The following is a 24238-nucleotide window of genomic DNA, read 5'->3' as shown; positions in this document are numbered from 1 at the left end:
CCTCGTCCACACCCGATCTACAACCCGTTGCATTCAAGGCAACGGAGGAGAAGAAAGAAGACTCTACACCTAGTAGGGTTCCCATCGACGCCTCCAAGCTCGACAACGAGGAAATGACGCTCATCATCAAGAGCTTTCGCCAAATCCTCAAGCAAAGGAGGGAGAAGGACTACAAGCCCCGCTCCAAGAAAGTTTGCTACAAGTGTGGTAAGCCCGGTCATTTTATTGCAAAATGTCCATTGTCTAGTGATAGTGACAGGGGCGACGACAAGAAGGGAAAGAGAAGAGAAAAGAAGAGGTGCTACAAGAAGAAGGGCGGCGATGCCCATGTTTGCCGGGAGTGGGACTCCGACGAGAGCTCCACCGACTCCTCCTCCGACGAGGACGCCGCCAACATCGCCGTCACCAAAGGCCTCCTCTTCCCCAACGTCGGCCACAAGTGCCTCATGGCATATGACGGCAAGAAGAAGGTAAAATCTAAATCCTCCACTAAGTATGCAACATCTAGTGATGAGGCTAGCTCTAGTGATGATGATGATAATTTATTAACTCTTTTTGCCAACCTAAACATGCAACAAAAGGAGAAGTTAAATGAATTGATTAGTGCTATTCATGAGAAAGATGAACTCTTGGATAGCCAAGAGGACTTCTTAATTAAAGAAAACAAAAAGCATGTTAAGGTTAAAAATGCTTATGCTCTAGAGGTAGAAAAATGTGAAAAATTATCTAGTGAGCTAAGCACTTGCCATGATATTATTTCCAACCTTAGAAATGAAAATGCCAAATTAATTGCTAAGGTTGAGAAATCAAATGTTTGTAATGATTCAATTGAAAATCTTAGAAATGATAATGCGAGTTCAATTGCTAAGATTGAAAAATTGAATGCCTCTCTTGCTAGCCTTAGAAATCAAAATGAAAAATTAATTGCTAAGGCTAAGGAATTAAATGTTTGCAATATTTCCATTTCCAATCTTAGAGATGGAAATGCCATATTACATGCTAAGATTGTTGAATTAAATTCTTGCAAACCCTCTACATCTACCGTTGAGCATGTTACCATTTGCACTAGATGTAGAGACATTAACATTGATGCTATTCATGATCACATTACTATGATTAAACAACAAAATGATCATATAGCAAAATTAGATGCTAAAATTGCCGAGCATGACTTAGAAAATGAAAATTTTAAATTTGCTAGAAGCATGCTCTACAGTGGGAGACGCCCTGGCATTAAGGATGGCATTGGCTTCCAACAGGGAGGCAATGTCAAACACAATGTCCCTCCTAAAAGATTATCTAACTTTGTTAAGGGCAAGGCTCCCATGCCTCAGGATAACGAGGGTTACATTTTGTACCCTGCCGGTTATCCCGAGCATAAAATTAGGAGAATTCACTCTAGGAAGTCTCACTCTGGCTCTAATCATGCTTTTATGTATAAGAGTGAGGCATCTAGTTCTAGGCAATCTACCCGTGCTAAATTGCCTAAGAAGAAAACTCCTATTGCATCAAATGATCATAACATTTCATTTAAGACCTTTGATGCTTCATATGTGCTTACTAACAAATCAGGCAAAATAGTTGCCAAATATGTTGGGGGCAAACACAAGGGGTCAAAGACTTGTGTTTGGGTACCCAAGGTGCTTGTTTCTAATGTCAAAGGACCCAAGACCGTTTGGGTACCTAAGAACAAGGCCTAAACTTGTTTTGTTGGTTTATGCATCCGGGGGCTCAAGTTGGATCATTGATAGCGGGTGCACAAACCACATGACAGGGGATAAGAAGATGTTCTCCTCCTATGAGAAAAACCAAGATCCCCAAAGAGCTATCACATTCGGGGATGGAAATCAAGGTTTGGTCAAAGGACTTGGTAAAATTGCTATATCACCTGACCATTCCATTTCCAATGTTTTTCTTGTAGATTCTTTAGATTATAACTTGCTTTTAGTTTCACAATTATGTAAAATGGGCTACAACTATCTTTTTACGGATATAGTTGTTACTGTCTTTAGAAGAAGTGATGATTCAGTAGCATTTAAGGGAGTGTTAGAGGGTCAACTATACTTGGTAGATTTTGATAGAGCTGAACTCGACACTTGCTTAATTGCTAAGACTAACATGGGTTGGCTCTGGCACCGCCGACTAGCCCATGTTGGGATGAAGAATCTTCATAAGCTTCTAAAGGGAGAGCATATTTTGGGACTAACAAATGTTCATTTTGAGAAAGACAGGGTTTGTAGCGCATGTCAAGCAGGAAAGCAAGTTGGTGTTCATCATTCACACAAGAACATCATGACGACCGACAGGCCGCTTGAGTTACTCCACATGGATCTATTCGGCCCGATAGCTTACATAAGCATCGGTGGGAGTAAGTATTGTCTTGTAATTGTGGATGATTATTCTCGCTTCACTTGGGTGTTCTTTTTGCAGGAAAAATCACATACCCAAGAAACCTTAAAGGGATTCCTGAGACGGGCTCAAAATGAGTTCGGCTTAAGGATCAAGAAGATTAGAAGCGATAACGGGACGGAGTTCAAGAACTCACAAATCGAAGGCTTCCTTGAGGAGGAGGTCATCAAGCATGAGTTCTCATCTCCCTACACGCCACAACAAAATGGTGTAGTGGGGAGGAAGAATAGAACTCTATTGGACATGGCAAGAACCATGCTTGATGAGTACAAGACTTCGGATCGGTTTTGGGCCGAGGCGATCAACACCGCTTGCTACACCATCAACCGGTTATATCTTCATCGAATCCTCAAGAAGACATCTTATGAACTCCTAACCGGTAAAAAGCCCAATGTTTCATATTTTAGAGTCTTTGGTAGCAAATGCTTTATTCTTGTTAAAACAGGTAGAAAATCTAAATTTGCTCCTAAGGCTGTAGAAGGCTTTTTACTTGGTTATGATTCAAACACAAGGGCATATAGAATCTTTAACAAGTCCACTGGACTAGTTGAAGTTTCTTGTGACATTGTGTTTGATGAAACTAACGGCTCTCAAGTAGAGCAAGTTGATCTTGATGAGCTAGATGATGAAGAGGCTCCGTGCGTCGCGCTAAGGAACATGTCCATTGGGGATGTGTGTCCTAAGGAATCCGAAGAACCTCCACAAGCACAAGATTAACCATCTTCCTCCATGCAAGCATCCCCACCAACTCAAGATGAGGATGAGGCTCAAGATGATGAAAGAGAAGATCAAGAAGATGAGCCACCTCAAGAGGAGGGCAATGATCAAGGGGGAGATGCCCATGATCAAGATAAGGAAGATGAACAAGATCCAAGACCACCACACCCAAGAGTCCACCAAGCAATACAACGAGATCACCCCGTGAACTCCATCCTCGGTGATATTCAAAAGGGGGTAACTACTCGATCTCGTGTTGCTCATTTTTGTGAACATTACTCTTTTGTTTCTTCTATTGAGCCGCACAGGATAGAAGATGCATTAAGGGATTCAGATTGGGTGTTGGCAATGCAAGAGGAGCTCAACAACTTCACGAGGAACGAGGTATGGCATTTAGTTCCACGTCCTAACCAAAATGTTGTAGGAACCAAGTTGGTCTTTCGCAACAAGCAAGATGAGCATGGTGTGGTGACAAGTAACAAAGCCCGACTTGTGGCCAAGGGATATTCACAAGTCGAAGGTTTGGATTTTGGCGAAACCTATGCACCTGTAGCTAGGCTTGAGTCAATTCGTATATTACTTGCCTATGCTACTTACCATGGCTTTAAGCTTTACCAAATGCACGTGAAAAGTGCCTTCCTCAATGGGCCAATCAAGGAAGAGGTCTATGTTGAGCAACCTCCCGGCTTTGAAGATAGTGAGTACCCTAACCATGTCTATAAACTCTCTAAGGCGCTTTATGGGCTCAAGCAAGCCCCAAGAGCATGGTATGAATGCCTAAGAGATTTTCTTATCGCTAATGGCTTCAAAGTCGGAAAGGCCGATCCTACTCTCTTTACTAAAACACTTGCTAATGATTTGTTTGTATGCTAAATCTATGTTGATGATATCATATTTGGGTCTACTAACGAATCTACATGTGAAGAGTTTAGTAGGATCATGACATAAAAATTCGAGATGTCTATGATGGGGGAGTTGAAGTATTTCTTAGGATTTCAAGTAAAACAACTCCAAGAGGGCACCTTCATTAGCCAAACGAAGTGCATTCAAGACATACTCACAAAGTTTGGGATGAAGGATGCCAAGCCCATCAAGACACCCATGGGAACTAATGGGCATCTCGACCTCGACACGGGAGGTAAATCAGTAGATCAAAAGGTATACCGGTTGATGATAGGTTCTTTACTCTATTTATGTGCTTCACGACCGAATATTATGCTTTCTGTATGCATGTGTGCAAGATTCCAAGCCGATCCTGAGGAAGTTCACCTTAGGGCCGTAAAACGAATCTTGATATATTTAGTTTATACTCCTAAGTTTGGCTTTGGTACCCCAGGGGATCCACGTTTGATTTAATTGGTTATTCCGATGCTGATTGGGCAGGGTGTAAGATTAATAGAAAGAGCACATCAGGGACTTGCCAGTTCTTGGGAAGATCCCTGGTGTCTTGGGCTTCAAAGAAGCAAAATTCTGTGGCTCTTTCTACCGTCGAAGCCGAGTATATTGCCGCAGGTCATTGTTGCGCGCAATTGCTTTGGATGAGGCAAACCCTTAGGGACTATGGTTACAAATTAACCAAAGTTCCTCTTCTATGTGATAATGAGAGTGCAATCCGCATGACGGATAATCCCGTTGAACATACTCGCACTAAACACATAGCCATTCGGTATCATTTTTTAAGGGATCACCAACAAAAGGGGGATATCGAGATTGCATATGTTAACACCAAAGAACAACTAGCCGATATCTTTACCAAGCCATTAGATGAGCAATCATTTACCAAACTTAGGCATGAGCTAAATATTCTTGATTCTAGGAATTTTGATTGATGTTTTGCACACATAGCTCATTTATATACCTTGATCTTATCTCTTTCATGTGCTATGACTAATGTGTTCTTCAAGTGCATCTTATGCTAAGTCATAGATTGAAAGGGGAAATGGAGTCTTTGGCGAAGACAAGGCTTCCACCCCACTCCATCGATTTATTCATCCTTCGCTGTCGCTCCGCACCTCTCCCCAACTTGGTATAATCTTCACTCATATATTATTTACCATAGGAGGAGAAAGTAGTCTAAGGGCTCTAATGACTCCGTTTTTGGCGATTCATGCCAAAGGTGGAGAGAGTATTAGCCCAAAGCAAAAGGACCGCAACACCACCAATTTCAAAAATTTTAGTCTTTCAATTTGTCTTTAAAGTAGTATTTTCAAATTGGTATCTTATTATTGATATAATTTCAAATTGGTATACCCCTTTCAAAATTAATATCTAAAACCCTCTTGAATACTAAGAGGAGAATTTGATTAAAGGGAAGTTTTGTTTAGTCAAAGGAAAAGCATTTGAAACAGGGGGAGAAAATTTCAAATCTTAAAATGCTTCTCAAAATCTTATTCATTTACCTTTGACTATTTGCAAAAGACCTTGTAAAAGAATTTCCAAAACATTTGCAAAAACAAAACATGTGGTGCAAGCGTGGTCCAAAATTTTAAATTAGAAGAAAGCCATCCATGCATATCTAGTATAAATAATTATTGGTTTTACTCCAAGCAACCTTTGCACTTACATTACGCAAACTAGTTCAATTCTGCACTTTTATATTTGCTTTGGTTTGTGTTGGCATCAATCACCAAAAAGGGGGAGATTGAAAGGGAAATAGGCTTACACCTTTTCCTAATTGATTTTGGTGGTTGAATTACCCAACACAAATAATTGGACTAACTAGTTTGCTCTAGACTATAAGTTTTACAGGTGCCAAAGGTTCACAATAAACCAATAAAAAGATCAAGAAAGGGTTCAAACAAAGAGAGCAAAAGACAACCGAAGTGTGCCCTGGTCTGGCGCACCGGACAGTGTCCGGTGCGCCAGGGAACTCCACTCTGAACAGCTCACCTTCGGGAATTCTGGGAAGCCGCTCCGCTATAATTCACCGGCTGTCCGGTGCACCACCGAATTGTCCGGTGTGCCAGCGGAGTAACGGCTACTACAACGCCAACGGTCGCCTGCAACAGCATTAAATGCGCTACAGTGCGCGTAGAAATCAGGCACGCGCCAGAAGGCACACCGGACAGTCTACAGGACCTGTCCGGTGGCCCAGAAGACAGAAGCTCCAACGGTCGAACCCTAAAGGTCGGGTGATGTGGCTGGCGCACCGGACTATCCGGTGCGCCATGCGACAGCAGCCTCCAAGTTTTCAGCCTTCAAACACCTTACAAGAGCTATAGCATTCAATACAAGACACAAACAAAGAGATCAAATCCTCTCCCAAGTCCAAAGATCATTCCAATCAAATAGTGGCTAGTGAGAGAGAGACTTGTGTTCATTTGAGCTCTTGCGCTTGGATTGCTTTTCTTCTTCCTCTATTTTCTTGTGCTCAATTCACTTGTAATCAAAACAAGAGACACCAAGTTGTGGTGGTCCTTGTAGCGGACTTAGTGTCCCATTTGATTGAAAAGAAAGGCTCAATCGGTCTATGTTGGGTCTATGCTTCGTCGCCGAAGGTCTTCTAGGAAGAAGCGGCTTTCGGCTGAAGCTGTTTGTATGAGATGGCCGAAGGTTCCTCTTCATGAAGCTTCGATATTACAAACCGACATGAAGATAGAATGACCTTTTCGTCCATAAAGGTCTGAGTCATTGTTGTAAACTTTAATGAGGGGCATAATTGTAATTCCTCACAGGCTGTGCCCTGTGCCTATAAATAGTGAACAGTATTCCTTTACTGTTCACGGATTCTGGCAATTGTAATCGCATCTTTCGGGAATCTATCTTTGCCAAGGCAGAGGTATAATTGTATTCAGTAATTCAATATATTAAAAAAAATTTAATTTAACTCGTTTATAATTCATTTATCTCTTAATACCCTTTATTTTATGTTATCTTATATCATCTATTAGAATTTAATTACGAAGATTTAACCTTCGTAATTATGTTCTCATCAACCTTCGTCCATGATTCATTATCCTCATGGGAATATTGTTTCATGGACGAAGGACGTTAACATTTAACATTTTATGTTGCCTTGTTCTTAATTCATAGCATTTGAGAACAAGTCCCCAACATTGGCGCCCACCTCCGGTGAACTCACTTCCACTTTTTGAGCTGATGGCTTCGTTCAATGATCGAGCTGGAGCTGCTTCGGACCCGAAGCTGGTGCTCCCGATTACAGGTGGTTCGTCCTCAGAGCCAGCCAACAAGAAACAGAAGAAAGAAGCACAGAGAAGGGTACAGCATGTTGGGGTGCAAGGACCCTTCATCAAGTCAAGATGGTCTCACATTCCTATTATCTTCTCCCAAGAGGACCTTCAGCTCAAGGATTACCCACACAACGATGCCATGGTTATTTCTTGTGTTATCAAAGGATTTCTGGTCCACAATGTCTTGGTTGACACAGGTAGTGCAGCTGATATCATATTTGCTAAGGCCTTCAGACAAATGCAAGAGCCAGAAGATAAGATTCATGATGCTACACATCCTCTCTATGGCTTCGGAGGAAGACAGATTGTAGCACTGGGCAAGATCACCATGTCAGTGACCTTCGGGTTCATCAACAACACCAGAACTGAGCAAGTTGTGTTTGACATTGTTGACATGGAATACCCTTACAATGCAATTATTGGTCGTGGCACCCTCAATGCTTTCGAAGCAATTCTTCATCCTGCTTATCTCTGCATGAAGATACCTTCGGATCAAGGACCCATCGCTATTCATGGAAGTCAGGAAGCTGCCAGAAGGGCCGAAGGAAACTGGACTGACTCAAAAGCAATCCATAACATAGATGGAGCTGAAGCTTGTGAACAATACAAATTCAGAAGGGAGAAAGCAGCTTCAGCAGATCAGCCGAAGCCCATGCTCTTATGTGAGGACATAGCAGAGCAGAAGGTGCTGTTGGGCTCTCAATTATCCGAAGAACAAGAGAAAACCTTGATAAGGTTTTTGTTCAACAACAAAGATGTTTTTGCATGGTCAGCCAATGATCTCTGCGGAGTTAATAGGGATGTTATTGAGCACTCGCTCAATGTTGATCCATCCTTCAGACCCAGAAAGCAGAGGCTTCGGAAAATGTCAGATGATAAGGCCGAAGGTGCTCGTAACGAAGTTAAAAGACTCCTCAGTGCAAGAGTTATCAGAGAAGTAAAGTACCCAGAATGGCTAGCTAACACTGTCATGGTAAAAAAGGCCAATGGCAAGTGGCGAATGTGTATCGATTTTACAGATCTCAACAAGGCTTGTCCGAAGGACGAATTCCCATTTCCAAGGATAGACTCTTTAGTTGATGCAGCAGCTTCTTCAGAGCTCATGAGTCTGCTAGACTGTTATTCAGGCTATCACCAAATCTGGATGAAGAAGGAAGATGAGCCGAAGACTAGCTTCATAACCCCAAGTGGCACATATTGCTATCTTCGGATGCCTGAGGGGCTCAAAAACGCCGGAGGAAGTTTCAGCAGAATGACTGCGAAGGTTCTCCAGTCTCAGATAGGCAGAAATGTGCTAACTTATGTTGATGACATCATTGTAAAAAGCACGAAACAGGAAAATCATATTGCTGATTTGCAGGAGACCTTCGCCAGTTTTAGACAAGCTGGCTTAAAGTTGAATCCAGAAAAATGTGTCTTCGGAGTAAAGAAGGGGAAATTTCTTGGATGCTTGGTTTCAACAAAGGGAATCGAAGCTAATCCAAGTAAAATTGAAGCTATACTTCGAATGGAGCCACCATCCACAAAAAAGGGGGCCCAAAGATTAACAGGGAGGTTGGCATCTCTTAATAGATTTATATCCAGATCAGCAGAAAGGAATCTACCATTCTTCGAAGTGCTGAAATCAGCCGAAGTCTTTCAATGGGGACCAAGCCAACAAAAAGCCTTCGAGGAGTTGAAGCAATATCTGATAGATTTAACAACATTAACTCCACCAACGCCAGGGGCTCCTTTGATATTATATGTGGCAGCTTCGCACTCAGCGGTGAGTGCAACACTTGTCCAGGAGAAGCTTGATGACCAAGTCAAGAAGCAGGTCCCAGTGTATTTTGTATCTGAAGTTCTTTGTATATCAAAGAAAAACTATACAGAATTAGAGAAGGTGTTATATGCTGTTTTGATGGCATCCAGGAAGCTTCGGCATTACTTTCAAGCATACAATATTGTTGTTCCTTCTTCACAGCCGTTGAAGGATATTATGAGAAACAGAGAAGCTACTGGAAGGATTGGAAAATGGGCTGCAGAGCTCAACGAATTTTGTATTGAATATGTTCATAGATCTTCGATTCAGTCCCAGGCGTTGGCAGACTTCATTGCTGACTGGACGCCAGGGGCTCAGGAGGAAGAAACAAATAAAGACGCCGAAGCATGGATAGTGTTTTGTGATGGGTCTTGGGGAACCTTCGGAGCGGGAGTGGCTGCTGTGTTGGTTTCACCTTCCAAAGTTAAAACTTGCTATGCGGCAAAACTTGATTTTAGTTGCACAAATAACATTGCCGAGTACGAAGCCCTGCTTCTGGGTCTTCGGAAGCTAAAAGCAATGGGAATCAGAAGGGCCATACTTAAAACTGATTCCCAGGTTGTTTCGGGTCATATTGACAAGAGTTGCAAGGCTAAAGATCCGAAGCTTGAAAAATATCTGGATATGGTTCGAAGAGTTGAAGCTTCCTTCGAAGGATTTTCTGTCAAAAATATCCCTCGAGGGCAAAATGAGCATGCTGATTTGCTAGCTAAGTCAGCAGCACAGGGGCTGCCCTTACCTTCGGATGTGTTCTTCGAAACAATAAAAGCACCTTCGGTGGAACTTCTTGAAAGAGCAGTCCTCAATATATCTCCTGTTTATAGCGAAGATTGGAGAACTGAGATCATCTCTTACCTACAGGGTAAATTCCTTTCAGATGACGAAGCTTATAACAGGAGGATAGAGGCAAGAGCTCGTCCATATGTCATGATAAAAGGGGAGTTGTACAAGCATGGAGTTTGTGCTCCGCTGCTCAAGTGTTTATCTAGAACCGAAGGCATAGAGTTGATGAAAGAAATACATGCAGGCCTGTGTGGATCTCACATTGGATCTAGGCCGTTACTTGGAAAAGTTTTCCGTCAGGGGTTTTATTGGCCGAAGGCAGCTTCGAATGCGGCGGAATTAGTTCAAAAGTGCGAAGGTTGTCAGAAATGTGCAAGAGATCAAAAACAACCTTCGTCCTTAACACAGCTCATACAACCCATCTGGCCATTGCAAAGGTGGGGCCTTGACTTGTTAGGTCCGTTACCACCGGCCCAAGGGAACCTAAGATATGTTGTAGTGGCGGTGGAATATTTTTCTAAATGGATTGAGGCAAAGCCTTTAGCCACAATAACTTCGGCCACCGTCCAAAAGTTTTTCTGGCAGAATATTGTTTGTCGTTTCGGGGTACCAAAGGCTATCACTGTGGATAATGGAACACAGTTTGACTCTGAAGCTTTCAGGGATTTCTGTGATCAAATTGGTACGAAGATCCATTTTGCATCAGTCAGGCATCCGGAGTCAAACGGACTCGTTGAAAGAGCCAATGGCACTATAATGACAGGAATAATGAAGTTAATCTTCAATCAACCCAGGGGAAAGTGGCCAGATCAGTTAACCAAAGTGGTGTGGAGCCACAATACAACAACATCAAGGTCTACAGGCTTTACTCCATTCAAGTTATTATTCGGTGACGAAGCAATAACTCCGGAGGAAGCTAAAACCGGATCAATAAGAGTAGTAGCTTCGGCAGAATCAGGTTCCGAAGCTGCTTATTCTGTGGAAAAAGATGCTTTAGAAGGGATCAGGCTGCAAGCCGTGGAGAACATCAATAAATATCAAGCCGAAACAATCAAATGGCGAGATAGAAAGGTTCGGCTAAAGAATATTGAGCCAGGACACTTGGTGCTTCGGAGAGTGGCCAACCCAGAAACAGTGGGCAAGTTGCAGTTGAAATGGGATGGACCTTTCTTAGTAGCATCTTCGTCAAGACCCGGTTCATACAGATTGAAGGATATGGACGGCAACGACATTCCTAGATCTTGGAATGCGGATGAGCTTCGGCGATATTATGTATAACCCGATGTAATTTTTCATATTTTTTATTTTTCTTTCATGGCACCCTTTTCCTTTCTGAAGGGGGAGAAAGGTTTTTAATGGGGCCATCACATGTAATTTCCTTTTTTAGTTCTATAAGAGCAAAATCCCCCAAGGTTGTAAATGTAAAAGCTGAGAACGCACCATCGAGTGCCAAAAAGTAAAGGCGAAGAAGCTCCAAAGTCGTTCCTAAGGGAATGCAGAGCTTACAGCGAAAAGTCAACGCTGATTCCGCCAAAAGTAAAGGCGAAGAAGCTCCAAAGTCGTTCCTAAGGGAATGCAGAGCTTACAGCGAAAAGTCAACGCTGATTCCGCCAAAAGTAAAGGCGAAGAAGCTCCAAAGTCGTTCCTAAGGGAATGCGGAGCTGAGGTGTGATTGTTTTTAAGGAAATAATGGCTATGAGTATGGCTTCGGATACGCGTTTGGACATTCATTTACACATCACATTACATCATAGCATTTGCATTCATAAACATTCATCTAGGCATATGTAGGATAATCATCATCATGGCATAAGTGGTTGCTTCGGCAAAAAGAAAAAAAAAAGAAAGAAAGAGCTTCGTGTACAAAAAGGAGAGCTTCGGAAAGAAGGGAAATGTTGTTTTCTATGCTTCGCTGCGTACGAAAAGAAGGGAAGGTGTTTTTTCGCCTTCGGCTCAAAAAAGAAAATTTCGTCCACATCAAAGCACTTCTCATACATCAATGGAGGGATAAGAATATATTACAAGTCTACTATTTAATCTCCAAGGAGCTTCAGCTTCGGCGTCATTTTTAATCATCGGCTTCGGCTTCGTCATCTTACATGAATAAGGTTGTTGTAAGTCAAAATCGAGCTTGAAGGAAGAGGTAAGCACAAGGTATGATTTCTTACTGGTTCAAGATGACTCCGAGCTTCGTCTCCAGCCTTTTCTCGCCCACCTTTTGTCCATATCATTTTTACAAATCTATTAGAGATACTTCGGGCGAGATCAGGAATGTCATCTAGGATTGATGGTGATAAAGTGAAATTTGGCCTATTGACAATCTTTCCATGATCGCAACCAGCTTTTAGGAAAGCTGCAGCAGTGCCCCGAGAAGCTACCCAGGCACAGAAGTCACCGTGCCCAGCTATAACTTCGTCGAGCTCGTCAATCTCACCCTCAATATGTTCGAAGGTCTTCGGTAGATCTTCAGCTGAGGGGGTGAATTTCTCACTGCTGGCTCCAACTGAGTGGAAAATTTTTCTTAATCGTTGAATGCATTTGTTGCTAAATTCCAAATATTTTTCTTGAAGGCTTGTCAATAGTTTTCTCAAATCTGAATTTTGTTGAGCTTCGGCTTCAAGTTTTGCATTAAGATCTTGCTTTTCTCGTTCGAACTGCTCAGATTGGCGGAGAAGCTTCGTGTTCAGTTCTGTTATTTTTGCTTCGGCTTCCGCCAATAAACCTTCGGTTGCCTGGAGCTCAAAGTTCTTTTTCTCGATAGCATCCGATTGCTCCTTTATTCTGCTTTCCAAATTTTCAATTATAACTTCGTGCTTCTTGTCTTCAAAATCTTGCTGCATTTTCAAGGCTTTGCTCAACAGCATACTCTGCACGAAAACAATCTTCGTCAGACATGTTTTCATTATTAGAAACAATAAAAGTTAAGGGAAAAGCAGTTCACCTTGAAATTGGAATAAAATAAACTACCAACGATATGTTGTCGTCGGTAGCGGCTGATGTCTGTTTCTAGCTTCGGAAAACCGATACTCTTTGACAGAGTACCGATAACTTTGGCTCCAGTTTGATCTCGAATACAATCTAATTTTTCATCATCAATGCCTCCGAAGAGGAGTGCTCTAGGTTTGTATCCGCAGGATTTGGCATACTCTCTAAGCTCTTCTATTTCAGCTTTTGACAGTTTTTCTCCAACTAAATTCTGGAACATGAAGGCTTCGTTTTCTGAAGCTTCATCAGCAATTTCCTTCCCTTTCCCCGACGCTGCGGTCGCGGCCTCTTCGGTGGCGGTGGTAGCTTCTTCTGCAGCCATGTCTAGCAGTATTTTGTCAATATGTTCGATTGTGCTCTCCAGGTTCAAATCTTCAGCTGAGGCAGCTTCGGCAGCCGCGACCTCCGAAGGTGTGATTTCAATATCTGTCCCTTCCTCAGCCACTGGTGTCTTCTGAGCTGAAGCTCTTGGCGGTGTCTTGTCAATTACCTCTGTCACACCGATGATCCTCTGTCTCTTTACTTTAGTCGTTTTCTTCATTTTTTCGGGCTCCTTTTCCTTCTGAAAAAAACTTTGTCAGTTGAGGCCCCAATGGACTTAGCTTCGCAGGCAGGGATTCAGTCATTACCTTCAAAATTGCCTCCACATCAGTGGCAGAGGGTGAGGCGGGAGATCCTTCTTCGTCGGATATTTTTCGTTTCGGAGAAGACGCTTTCCTCTTCTTTGGAATTTTCTTCTTTGGTGTCTCTTTTTCATCTTCATTTGAGGCTTCGGTTATCTTTTTCCTTTTCTGGCCTCCGGCACCTTTGTTCAGATTTTCATAGTCAGGGTATTCAAAACCCAAGGCGTCCAACACTCGGTTCAGTCTTCGCTTCGGACGGGTGTCGAAGGCCGCAGTCATCAATTGATCTTCTTTTTTGGAATAATTGCCAAGTATTTCATTGCACATTACTTCAATTGTGTCTAGCCACTCTTGGCAAGGCGTTTTAAAGTATTTCTTAAACTTGAAATAGTAAGGTAAACGTACAAGTTCACCTTCTTTCTTCTCCCCCTTTAGCTTCGGCATTTCCCATTCTTTCAAACTAGGAAAAACTTTGAAAGCCAAAAATTCCTGAACCAGGTCCCTTGTACTGATATGCTCTGCAATAATTCTGAATTCATTCATTGCTTGTTGTGTTGGACCTTCGGGTGTCATGTTGTAGCGAGGTCGGGTTTCTCCGAAGAAGTTCGAGTGGACTTTGCACAAGCTTCTCCTTGTCGTCATCAACCTTGACATAGAACCACTCCGACTTCCAGCCTGCTGCCCATTTGCTCCGGTAGCTGATTACAGGAAACTTTGTGGTTTTCCGATAGGCGAAATTATAGCAACCAAAATTGTCATGCAATCCATCTTTTCTAGCCTTCGTCTGATAGTGTAGTTCGTGAACTCGGCAAAAGCTGTCCGCAAATGGCTCCACTGCTTGGCTTCGGAGTGCCCAGATATAAACACTAAGCCTAACGATAGCGTTAGGAGTCAGCTGGTGAAAATAGATACCGAACCTCTTCAGTACCTCTGCAATAATCCCATGTAGGGGGAATCTTAATCCAGCCTTTAGAAAGCTTTTGAAAATAACAATTTCATCCTTCTCCGGTTTTGGGGTAGTCTCTTCTCCCCCGAAGCGTAATAGCTTCTTCTGATTTTCATTAAAAAAGCCCGACTTTACCATCTTGGAGAGATCAGCCTTCGAAACAGTAGACTTTCCGAAGTCCAAGTGGCTGGGCTTGCTTGGCATGGCAATGCGATAATCATCTTCGGGATCAGTTTCCTCAATATCTTCTTCTTCTGCTTCGGCAATTGCTTGTTTTGCTTGTTCCGCATCATCACTGGGGATCTTTTCCGAAGTTACCAGTCCAGATCTCTGCATCGCTTCGGAGATGGGAACAGTCTCCGAACCTTCAGCTTCGCCCCCCTCATGCTCAACCCTAGCGGTAGAACGTACTCTGGCCATTTAAATCTGAGTTTGTGGAAATTAAATACTCTTTTCTCCCGAAGTTTTTTCTTTTGACGAAGCAGGCTTCAAGTTGGAGCTTCGTTCGATTCCGAGAGTCAAGCTTCGGCGATGGATAAAAATTTTGGCAGCAGAACAGTGCAGATAGCAATGAATGCTGTGGTAACTTCACACCTACTCGTCTGTTTATATAGTACTGCAGGTAAGAAGGCGAAGCGCCAGGATTTTTACACCAGGCGGACACCCGCTTGCACTCGCTGCACGGTGGACCGCAGGGACAAACAGTAACTCTGCAAGGTGGGACCACTAAGCGCTGGGAAACTGAATCGTTTCTCGACAACGAGCTCAGGGAAGGTGTTTTTTGGACCTTCGGCTCCCCGAAGCTTAAGAGACTTTTTTCACGGATCAAGCTCGTTACGAAAAACGATCTAGCACCGCGAAAGGGGCTACTGTTGGGTCTATGCTTTGTCGCCGAAGGTCTTCTAGGAAGAAGCGGCTTTCGGCTGAAGCTGTTTGTATGAGATGGCCGAAGGTTCCTCTTCATAAAGCTTCGATATTACAAACCGACATGAAGATAGAATGACCTTTTAGTCCATAAAGGTCTGAGTCATTGTTGTAAACTTTAATGAGGGGCATAATTGTAATTCCTCACAGGCTGTGCCCTGTGCCTATAAATAGTGAACAGTATTCCTTTACTGTTCACGGATTCTGGCAATTGTAATCGCATCTTTCGGGAATCTATCTTTGCCAAGGCAGAGGTATAATTGTATTCAGTAATTCAATATATTAAAAAAAATTTAATTTAACTCGTTTATAATTCATTTATCTCTTAATACCCTTTATTTTATGTTATCTTATATCATCTATTAGAATTTAATTACGAAGATTTAACCTTCGTAATTATGTTCTCGTCAACCTTCGTCCATGATTCATTATCCTCATGGGAATATTGTTTCATGGACGAAGGACGTTAACATTTAACATTTTATGTTGCCTTGTTCTTAATTCATAGCATTTGAGAACAAGTCCCCAACAGTCTAGGTGACCGTTTGAGAGAGGGAAAGGGTTGAAAGAGACCCGGTCTTTGTGACCACCTCAACGGGGAGTAGGTTTGTAAGAACCGAATCTCGGTAAAACAAATCACCGTGTTCATCCGCTTTATTTCTTTGTTGATTTGTTTTCCCTCTCTTTCGGACTCGTTTCTATTTCTAACTCTAACCCCGGCTTGTAGTTGTGCTTAAGTTTGTAAATTTCAGATTCGCCCTATTCACCCCCCTCTAGGCGACTTTCACATTCCACTAAAATAACTATTTTTTGGATTAGATATTTCATTCAAGCATTTTCTCATCTACCGATTCGTGCAGGGGTGCGGACCGACGTTGGCCGAGTGGGAGACACAAGCTCCCACTTAAATTTTTTGGTTTAGTGGACTTTTTACCTTATTTACTACAGTTACAAAGGTTTATTTGTTAACAACACTTTATTTAGGCCTTCACTTATATTTGGGCCCCACTCAATATTTGGGCTGGATACCCTGGACTCAGTGGATTCCTTACAAATTCTGCTGATCATAGCACTTAACTCAATGTTTTGGTTGTGGCTACGACGTTCAATTTTTTTCTCTTAATTAATTATTACTTCCATTTTAAGTATTAGATTTTTAACTAAACCATGTCAAATAAAAAATAACGGAGAAAGTATTTGTTTTTGATTATAGGACTAAGGAGGAAATTTTTTCTTTAAAGAAAGGAAGAGTTTCTAAGGGCATGTGCAACCCACATAAATGTTCCGTATCTTAAAAGGTATTAAAGGGGTAAGTGGAGAAAAACACAAGAGACGATATCTTAGTGAAGGAACGTCTCTAGCACGGTTCTCTGAGTTTAGATACGGTCCTAGCCATACAATCTACATAAATAAGTCATATTTTGAGAGGTTCTAATGAATAAGATGTAAGATTTAAATACAATTGGTTGTATATAGATGTTTTTTATATATACTCCCTACGATGTAGTATTAGATGTCATTCTGTATGAATAAGTGTAGTGTAATAAAATATGTCATTCTACGATATAAAAGTAGTATTGTCCAGTTTTACCGTGTCTTCTTTATCATGGCTGGCTACGTGCATACAAAAGAGAACGTTGGACCCTATTTAATATGGGTGTGACTGGAAATTTATCTCTCCATTACTTATTACTTGGTATATGTGAAATAATGTCTAAAACGACATCTAATACTAAGTATAGCGTTTGGAGAACAACAACAGCTATGCAAGCAGTCCTTCTGTGCAAGCGTGCAAACAAACCATCTGATACATTAGATTACGATCCAACCACAGATACAACCATAGTTTGTTAGAGTTTTTTTATAAAAATTATTGAGCTATTGGTGGAAGAGTTTAAGTGTTAAATGTGACCTACAATTAAATCACAATCTAATAGATTAGATGGTTTAATTGCATGTTTAAATAGAAAGACTGCTTACATAAGAGTCGTTGCCCGCAAAGGGGACTGCTCCGAATTCCCCACCAGGCCACAAGTCCTAGTTCCAAAACCCTCTCTCCTCCCCGTCCTACTCGTACCCCATAGCCAATTTCCCTCCTTCGCTGCCAATGGACCTCTCCGCCGTCCAGGCCGCCCTCTCCGACAAGTCCTACACCGCCGTCGCCTCCCTCTGCGACGAGCTCCTCCTACAGGTACCCTTCTTGCCTCTCTCCCAATCGCACCCCACATCCGCACAAGGGTTAGCGCTCCGTCTCACGCGATTGATCTCGCAGGCCGCGTCCAAGGGAACCAATACCGACGAATGGCCCTACTCTGTCCACCTCCTGGCCCACCTCTACATCAATGACCTGTATGCGATCCGCCGCCCTTGCCCTCGTTTTTTCCCCATCCTTTTGATGCCTTGGTGTTGTTGTGACTTGGGAGTGAGCAGGAACAGCGCGCGGTTCTTCTGGAAATCGCTGCCGCAGGAGGTGAAGGACACGCGGCCGGAGCTCGCCGCGGTCTGGAGGATTGGTCAGTGCCTCTGGAACAGAGACTATGCTGGTGTCAACACGGCCGCACAGGGGTTCGAGTGGGGCCCTGACCTCACTGAATTCATCACTGCCTTCCTAGGTATAGGGCTTGCTTTTGTTGTTATGAATGGCATAGAACATTCCTATGATTATGTGCAAAGTAGCGAAGCTAAACTTGAATTGTTTGCTTTCATAGAGATTTGGTAGTGGCATGGGTGGGTAGAGGCTGTTGAACATATTGTCACCATGGATTTGTAGTGGGAGAATCTATCTATAGAGTTGGTCTGCACTGAGAATCATATATCCTCTGTGAAAATGCTGATGGAGAAGTTCGCAGGGGAGCTTCATGGCTGTTCTATGATACTCTGATTCATTCTGTCAAATTTGTTCTCCAAGGTATCAACTGGCCCTAGTGCTTTGTGTTTCAGTAAGATAGTATTTTTCATGCCAACAAATCGGGTACTTGTTGTGCTATATTGATATCATACCATAACATGACAAATGCTGGCGTAGAATGTACCCTTTGACATAGTATGTTGTGAAGAAGTTATGACTGTCATCTCTGCATCTTCTGTTCAAAAATTGTAAAACTGTAAGGGTGCCTCTTAATTTAGTGACTATGGCAGAATTTATTAAAAACAAAATTGAGACATTTAATGATTTAATGATATTCTTCCTCGTGTTTTCTGTAAGGAAAGTATGATTTCCAGTGTTTTGACATGGCAAATGGTTTTGTTTTTCTAGCTTGATTGTTTGGAAACTGATCAATGCTTGTTTTTTAATAACGTGAGCTTAACTAGTTAAGGATTTGAGGTGAATATCTGGTCTTTGTTGTAATGCAGAGAGCTACAGACAAAGGATATTCAAACTGTTGACTTCTGCATATTCGACAATTAGCGTTGCTGATGTGGCTCATTTCATGGGGATGAGTGAGGAGGATGCTACAAACTGTATGTTTCGCAATGCAGCCATTTTGTTCCAATGTGAAAGTTCTACTATACACAATGCTTTTTTGGGTTTGTTTTAAGTTGTAGTGGAGTGGTGCACTTTTGGGATATGTTGAATTCTTTTCCACTTCTTGACTCATTTCTTTGTCTTAGATTAGATTTACATCATGGCAGGTAGAATGTGTTTCCTCAGCTCTTGAAGGTAAATGTATTGAAGAAATGAGGGCTCCATCATTTTTTCTCTAGCTGTAAATATTTACTGATGGGGTGGCATCATGTTAGATTCTATAACTCTTGAGAAATCTTATATTTGTAACAACCATTAATTTATTTAATATACAGATAACATAATTGATTTCCGTCTACCTATCTATCCACTCTATAAGCATAAATTATGAGTTCCCTACATGTTTTATGACATTGACAAATTTTGATTGTATTACCATTGGGTCTTATTTGAACTGAACGTCATCTACTTATGTTCATATATATAAGAGGTTCTTGTGGGCAGTTCATTTGTCCTGATCTTATATGTGTTACTTATGCTTACAATAGTAGCTCTAAACTTATTTTTTCACTGCCAGCTACTGTGACAATGATTTGCCTTCTATTGATCTCGGGCTATCTTATACTATCAACATCCCTCCTTGTTTTGCCTACTTGCCTAGTATGAACTTTGAAATTTTAATAACAGTAGAAATAGGGAATACTTAACTATTTGCCATTATGCTGACGGGAGTGTGAATGAGTTGCCACTTTGTGAGCGGGTGACTGTGAGAGGCCAGAGCGTGACCCCTCTAATAATAATGGCAAAGAGTTGAAATGTCCTCTTTTGACTTATTGTTGACCAGTGACTTCCATGGATAATAGCTGTGGCAAAAAGTAAAAAATGTCCTATTTTGACTTACTGTTGACCAGTGATTTCCATGGATAATAGCTGTGGCAAAAATCTTAAAATGTCCTATTTTGGCTTACTGTTGTTGACCAGTGACTTGCATGGATAATAGCAGTGGGACTGTTGGATAGTAACAGTTTTAGTGTTTCCATTTTTCTTGATTTTATGTAAGTTTCCATTTTTCTGGATTTTATGTAGGTTTTCCAATACATTTTCTTTCGAATGTTATATGGTAACTAAGTTTGATATAATAACTTCAGTTAGCTCTTTGCACTATTATTACTTTATCTGGATTGTCAGTGCTGGGAAACATTTTTGTATGCTTCTAAATGTGTGATAACTTCCCGAATTACTTTGGCAGATGGGCCTGCGTAGTTGGTGTGCTGATAGCCATGCAAAATTTTCCCAAGCGCTGTTGCAGTTGATCTTTACCTGCTCCGGAATTATTAGGTTATAATAATAACTTCTATTGCCCCCATTGCAGATGCTGTGCAAATCGGTTGGAGTTTGGGCGCAGCGACCAAGATGCTTACTGTCAAAAAGCCAAAGGCTCAGATCAACCAGAAGCTTGATGCGAGCAAACTGCAGCGCCTGACTGAGTGTGTTTTCCACCTTGAGCACTGATGCTCAGTGTCAATCGTGTTGCATCCCCGTCACTTCTCTACTCTGCACATTTTAAGAACCATGTTTACCATGGCTGAAAAGGGGTGATCTCTCAGTACTGAATTTGCTTCTGTAAGTGGTTTCTGATAGCGTGCTAGCTGTTACTGCGCCTATGGGTTGTTCGTATGGTGGCCCTTCGTGCCAGAGGCGCATTGAAATGCGTCACACTTTGTCATTACTCTGGACCTTAACCAGGGAAGTCTTGATTGCATAAAAATGCTAACAAGTTGGTCATGCTCATGCCCACGGTTGTCCATCATATGAAAAGTGAAGTCTTTTGGAGTTCGTAGAAGCTGTTTGGTAACTTGTATTGTTTTCACGCTGAAAGACGGGTTAAGCAAATGACTTGTATGGAACTGAAATAGGAAGGAATATTTGTCATTAAGGGGGTGTTTGAATGCACTAGAACTAATAGTTAGTTGGCTAAAAATTGTTAATGGAATTAGCTAGCTAACAAATAACTACATAACTATTAACTAATTTATCAAAAATAGCTAATAACTAAACTATTAGCTACATTGTTTGGATGTCTCAACTAATTTTAGTCACTAACTATTAGTTTTAGTGCATTCAAATACCCTCTAAATTTAGCAATATTCTTGTAGAGAACACAACGTTAGTCATTACATTGGAATAAGATATGGAATAAGAATTGTTTGTGTTTGTTTTTCAGTTGGATTGGATGACACTATGGCACTGAGTTGTGTATTTGTCTATCCGATTCTTGGATCTGATCTTGTGAATTCTTGGGCCCTTCATCAACGTTGTATGTGAATTGATGGGTACAAAGCGGGTACGAAGCTACAACGCAGGTATAATGGAGTTCCTAATGCCTGCCAATCCTAACCTACCTATACAGCAAAAGGATATGCTCTTCCCATGTCCTGGCCCCTTGGGCCTCTTTGTTACTTTTTATAGTCACACAGATATATTTGTTCCACCTAATCGTGCAATAGTATAGTCTCGAATTTGTTCCACCCCTATTAGTATAGTATAGGACAGATCTAAGCACAAGCCACCTGACCCGATTGACTCGACCCAGCCCAACTAATGTAGGTACGAGCCATAGTTTTTAACCCACAATAATCCATGAGTCGGATACGGGCCATGATTTTTGACAAAAACACGACCTAACCCGAAAAAACCCGATCCAAAACTAAACAATCCGACCCTACCCGGCACATACCAACCTGACCTGATTCGACACTAGTCATGGGTTGGGTATGGGCCGTGACAAACAACCCATGACCTGACCCAAACCTGATCCAAACCCGATCTGACCTGACGTTTGAACATGTCTAATGCAAGGACGAGTCTTTTTCTCGTCCATCATCAGCAAAAGTATGTTTCTATTTGTCCTTGTTTCGAGTCTATAATATCTTTTTATAACCATATTCTCATCTCTATCCGTGCTGATCGTCCATGGATGCTCCTCCTCCTACTAATAAAAATCTTACTACTGACGCTCCTAATATTGAAACTCCTATCACCATTGCTTCTTCTCAACCTTTCGCTTATCCATACCCTCCATATTCGTATTGTCATCCATATGGTGCTCCTTTGTTTGCTCTTTAGTTTGGTGCTCTTCTCCATTTGGTGTTCATCTTTCATTTCGCTCTCTTGCGGGTATGATAACACCTCAAGTAGCCACATTTCATCCTCCTACAAGTATGATAGTGCCCCTAAGCAGCCACAATGAAATAGCTTCAAACCAGTTCGCTTAATCCGGTGGTACCCAATTCTAACAACAAGGGCATTGGACAAAGATGGAGAACAAAAGATTGGTAAGTACACACACGCACACGTGCACACACACATATGAACTCAACATAATTTTTTAAGTTGACAAGAATTTTTTGAGTTTATAGTTTATAGGTCCATGCATGGCTACTACACTTCCTGGATCACATTGCGGCCAATGGCAAGAAGAGATCAACCTTCTAGGACCAAATAGCCAGTATACACAACTCCACTATGGAAGCTTCTCACCACCGTCCTCCAAGCAAATGAAGGATCAATTGTTCATAAGCAACCGCAAGGTCACCCTCTTTGATGACATATACAACCACTTGTATGTGGCTTGACTGAGCGAGCAAATGGCGCTATGCTCCTCGACGACCAAGAAGAGCTTCCTCAATAAGCTTGATGAAACCGACTTCAAGCTAGAGCACATGTGGCGCACTCTTCATTATCAGTCAAAGTGGTGCACGCGGCATGGTGATGGCGACTCCAACAATGGGAGTAAGATATCCTATCTTAAATTGGATGACGATTATAACTACATATCATTAGAGAGTGTCGGTCCACCATGCCCTATTGAACCTGATAGGGAAAGAGCTCAATGTATAAGAAAAGGGCTAGGAACGAGTCCCTTGTCTTAGAGAGATTAAGTTGAACAAGCTTTATAAGGCTAGCTAGAGGATGACTCAATCAAAATTCTTTGAGCAATTCAATAAGTTGTTGGATTAATCCACCATCGATATAAACAGTAACATAAAAAGGGTCCACAGGTTGACATTAAAAAGTTGACTAAGCATTTAAAATTAGAAGAGAAAGAAGATGTGAAAGAGGTGGAAGATAAAGATAACTGAGATTAGTAGTATTGTACCAATATTTTTTTGTAAAATATATAATTTTATTTATTTTTATGTTTTTATGAATTATGTAATTTTTATTTGCATAATGATGTACTTGGATAATTTTTTTATTTCAATATAATGTAGTGTTTCATTTCAAATTAAATTCTGTAAAAGGAAAGCTAATGTAGCATTAATGTGATTGTAGGCTAATGATAAAGGTTGTGCACCGAAATGCTCCATTAGATAAGAGCTGATGGTGATCAATAGCGTGATCGTTAGTGTGGCTGATTGATGTGGCGGTCGGCAGGTGGGAGAACTAGATTAATCAGTGGTTTGACTTGGTAGGGAAGTCTTGGTTGCACAAAAATGCTATCATGCCCATGGTTGTCCATCATATGAAAAGTGAAGTCTTTTGGCATTTGTGGAAGTTGTTTGATAACTTATTGTTTTCACGCTGAAATAGATGTTATGCAAATGGCCTGTATGGAACTAAAATAGAAAGGAATAATAACCATTAAATTTGGTAATATTCCTGAAGAAAACATGAAGTTACTCACATACGAAAAGTGAAGTCTTTTGGGATTTGTAGAAGCTATTTGATAACTTAATGATTTCACACTGAAAAAGATGTTAAGAAAATGGCTTGTATGGAACAGAAATAGGAAGGAATAAGTGTCATTAAATTTGGTCATTAACTTGCAGATAACACAGCGTTAGTCACATTTGACATTACATTAGGTATGATAGACATTATCTATGTTGGATGATACTGTATTCCCTGCCCAATTGAAATGGGAATTCTTGGACCCTTCACCAACATTATTGTAGGAAACGATGACGCCTAAGAGAGGGGTGAATTAGGACTTCTAAAACTTTTTTCTAAACTAGGCCACAAATAAATCCCTAAAACAAAATATTTGCAAATAAACAATCTAAAATGTGCAAACTAGGTTTTGTCTAAGTGTTGTTATCTCTACCGTAAAGCCTAAGTTTCAATCCTAAATATTCTAACTAGAAAGGAGAGGTTGAAACTTAAGTACTTAATGTAAATGCGGAAGATAAAGAGCTAGTAGAGAAAGCAAACTCTCGTGGATGGCGCCGGTATTTTTACCAAGGTCTGTGGAACCACGCAAGGTCACGACTAATCCCCGTTGGTGCCCCTACGTAAAGGGGTAGCCCACGCGAGGGCCAAGCACCACGGTCAAGTAAATCCGTAGAGAGCTACAGTCCTTCTCTACGCGCAAGTGGTGCTCCGCTTTCGGCT

At 41.5% G+C, this 24238-nt stretch overlaps 1 protein-coding gene across 1 annotated transcript; it reads left to right on the top strand.

Annotated features, from left to right (window-relative positions):
• Positions 1 to 17367: 17367 nt before the first annotated feature.
• LOC100280950 (uncharacterized) lies at positions 17368 to 20629 on the top strand. The gene is made up of 5 exons (NM_001153870.2): positions 17368 to 17569; positions 17651 to 17727; positions 17809 to 17990; positions 18733 to 18840; positions 20217 to 20629. The coding sequence occupies exons 1-5, from the start codon at positions 17486 to 17488 to the stop codon at positions 20354 to 20356; spliced, it is 591 nt and encodes a 196-aa protein (NP_001147342.1). The 5' UTR covers positions 17368 to 17485; the 3' UTR covers positions 20357 to 20629.
• Positions 20630 to 24238: the final 3609 nt, after the last annotated feature.

Source organism: Zea mays, chromosome 10 (assembly GCF_902167145.1).
Source record: "Zea mays cultivar B73 chromosome 10, Zm-B73-REFERENCE-NAM-5.0, whole genome shotgun sequence".
In the NCBI taxonomy this organism is placed as follows: Eukaryota; Viridiplantae; Streptophyta; class Magnoliopsida; order Poales; family Poaceae; genus Zea; species Zea mays.
This window is presented reverse-complemented; position numbering and strand designations above follow the sequence as displayed.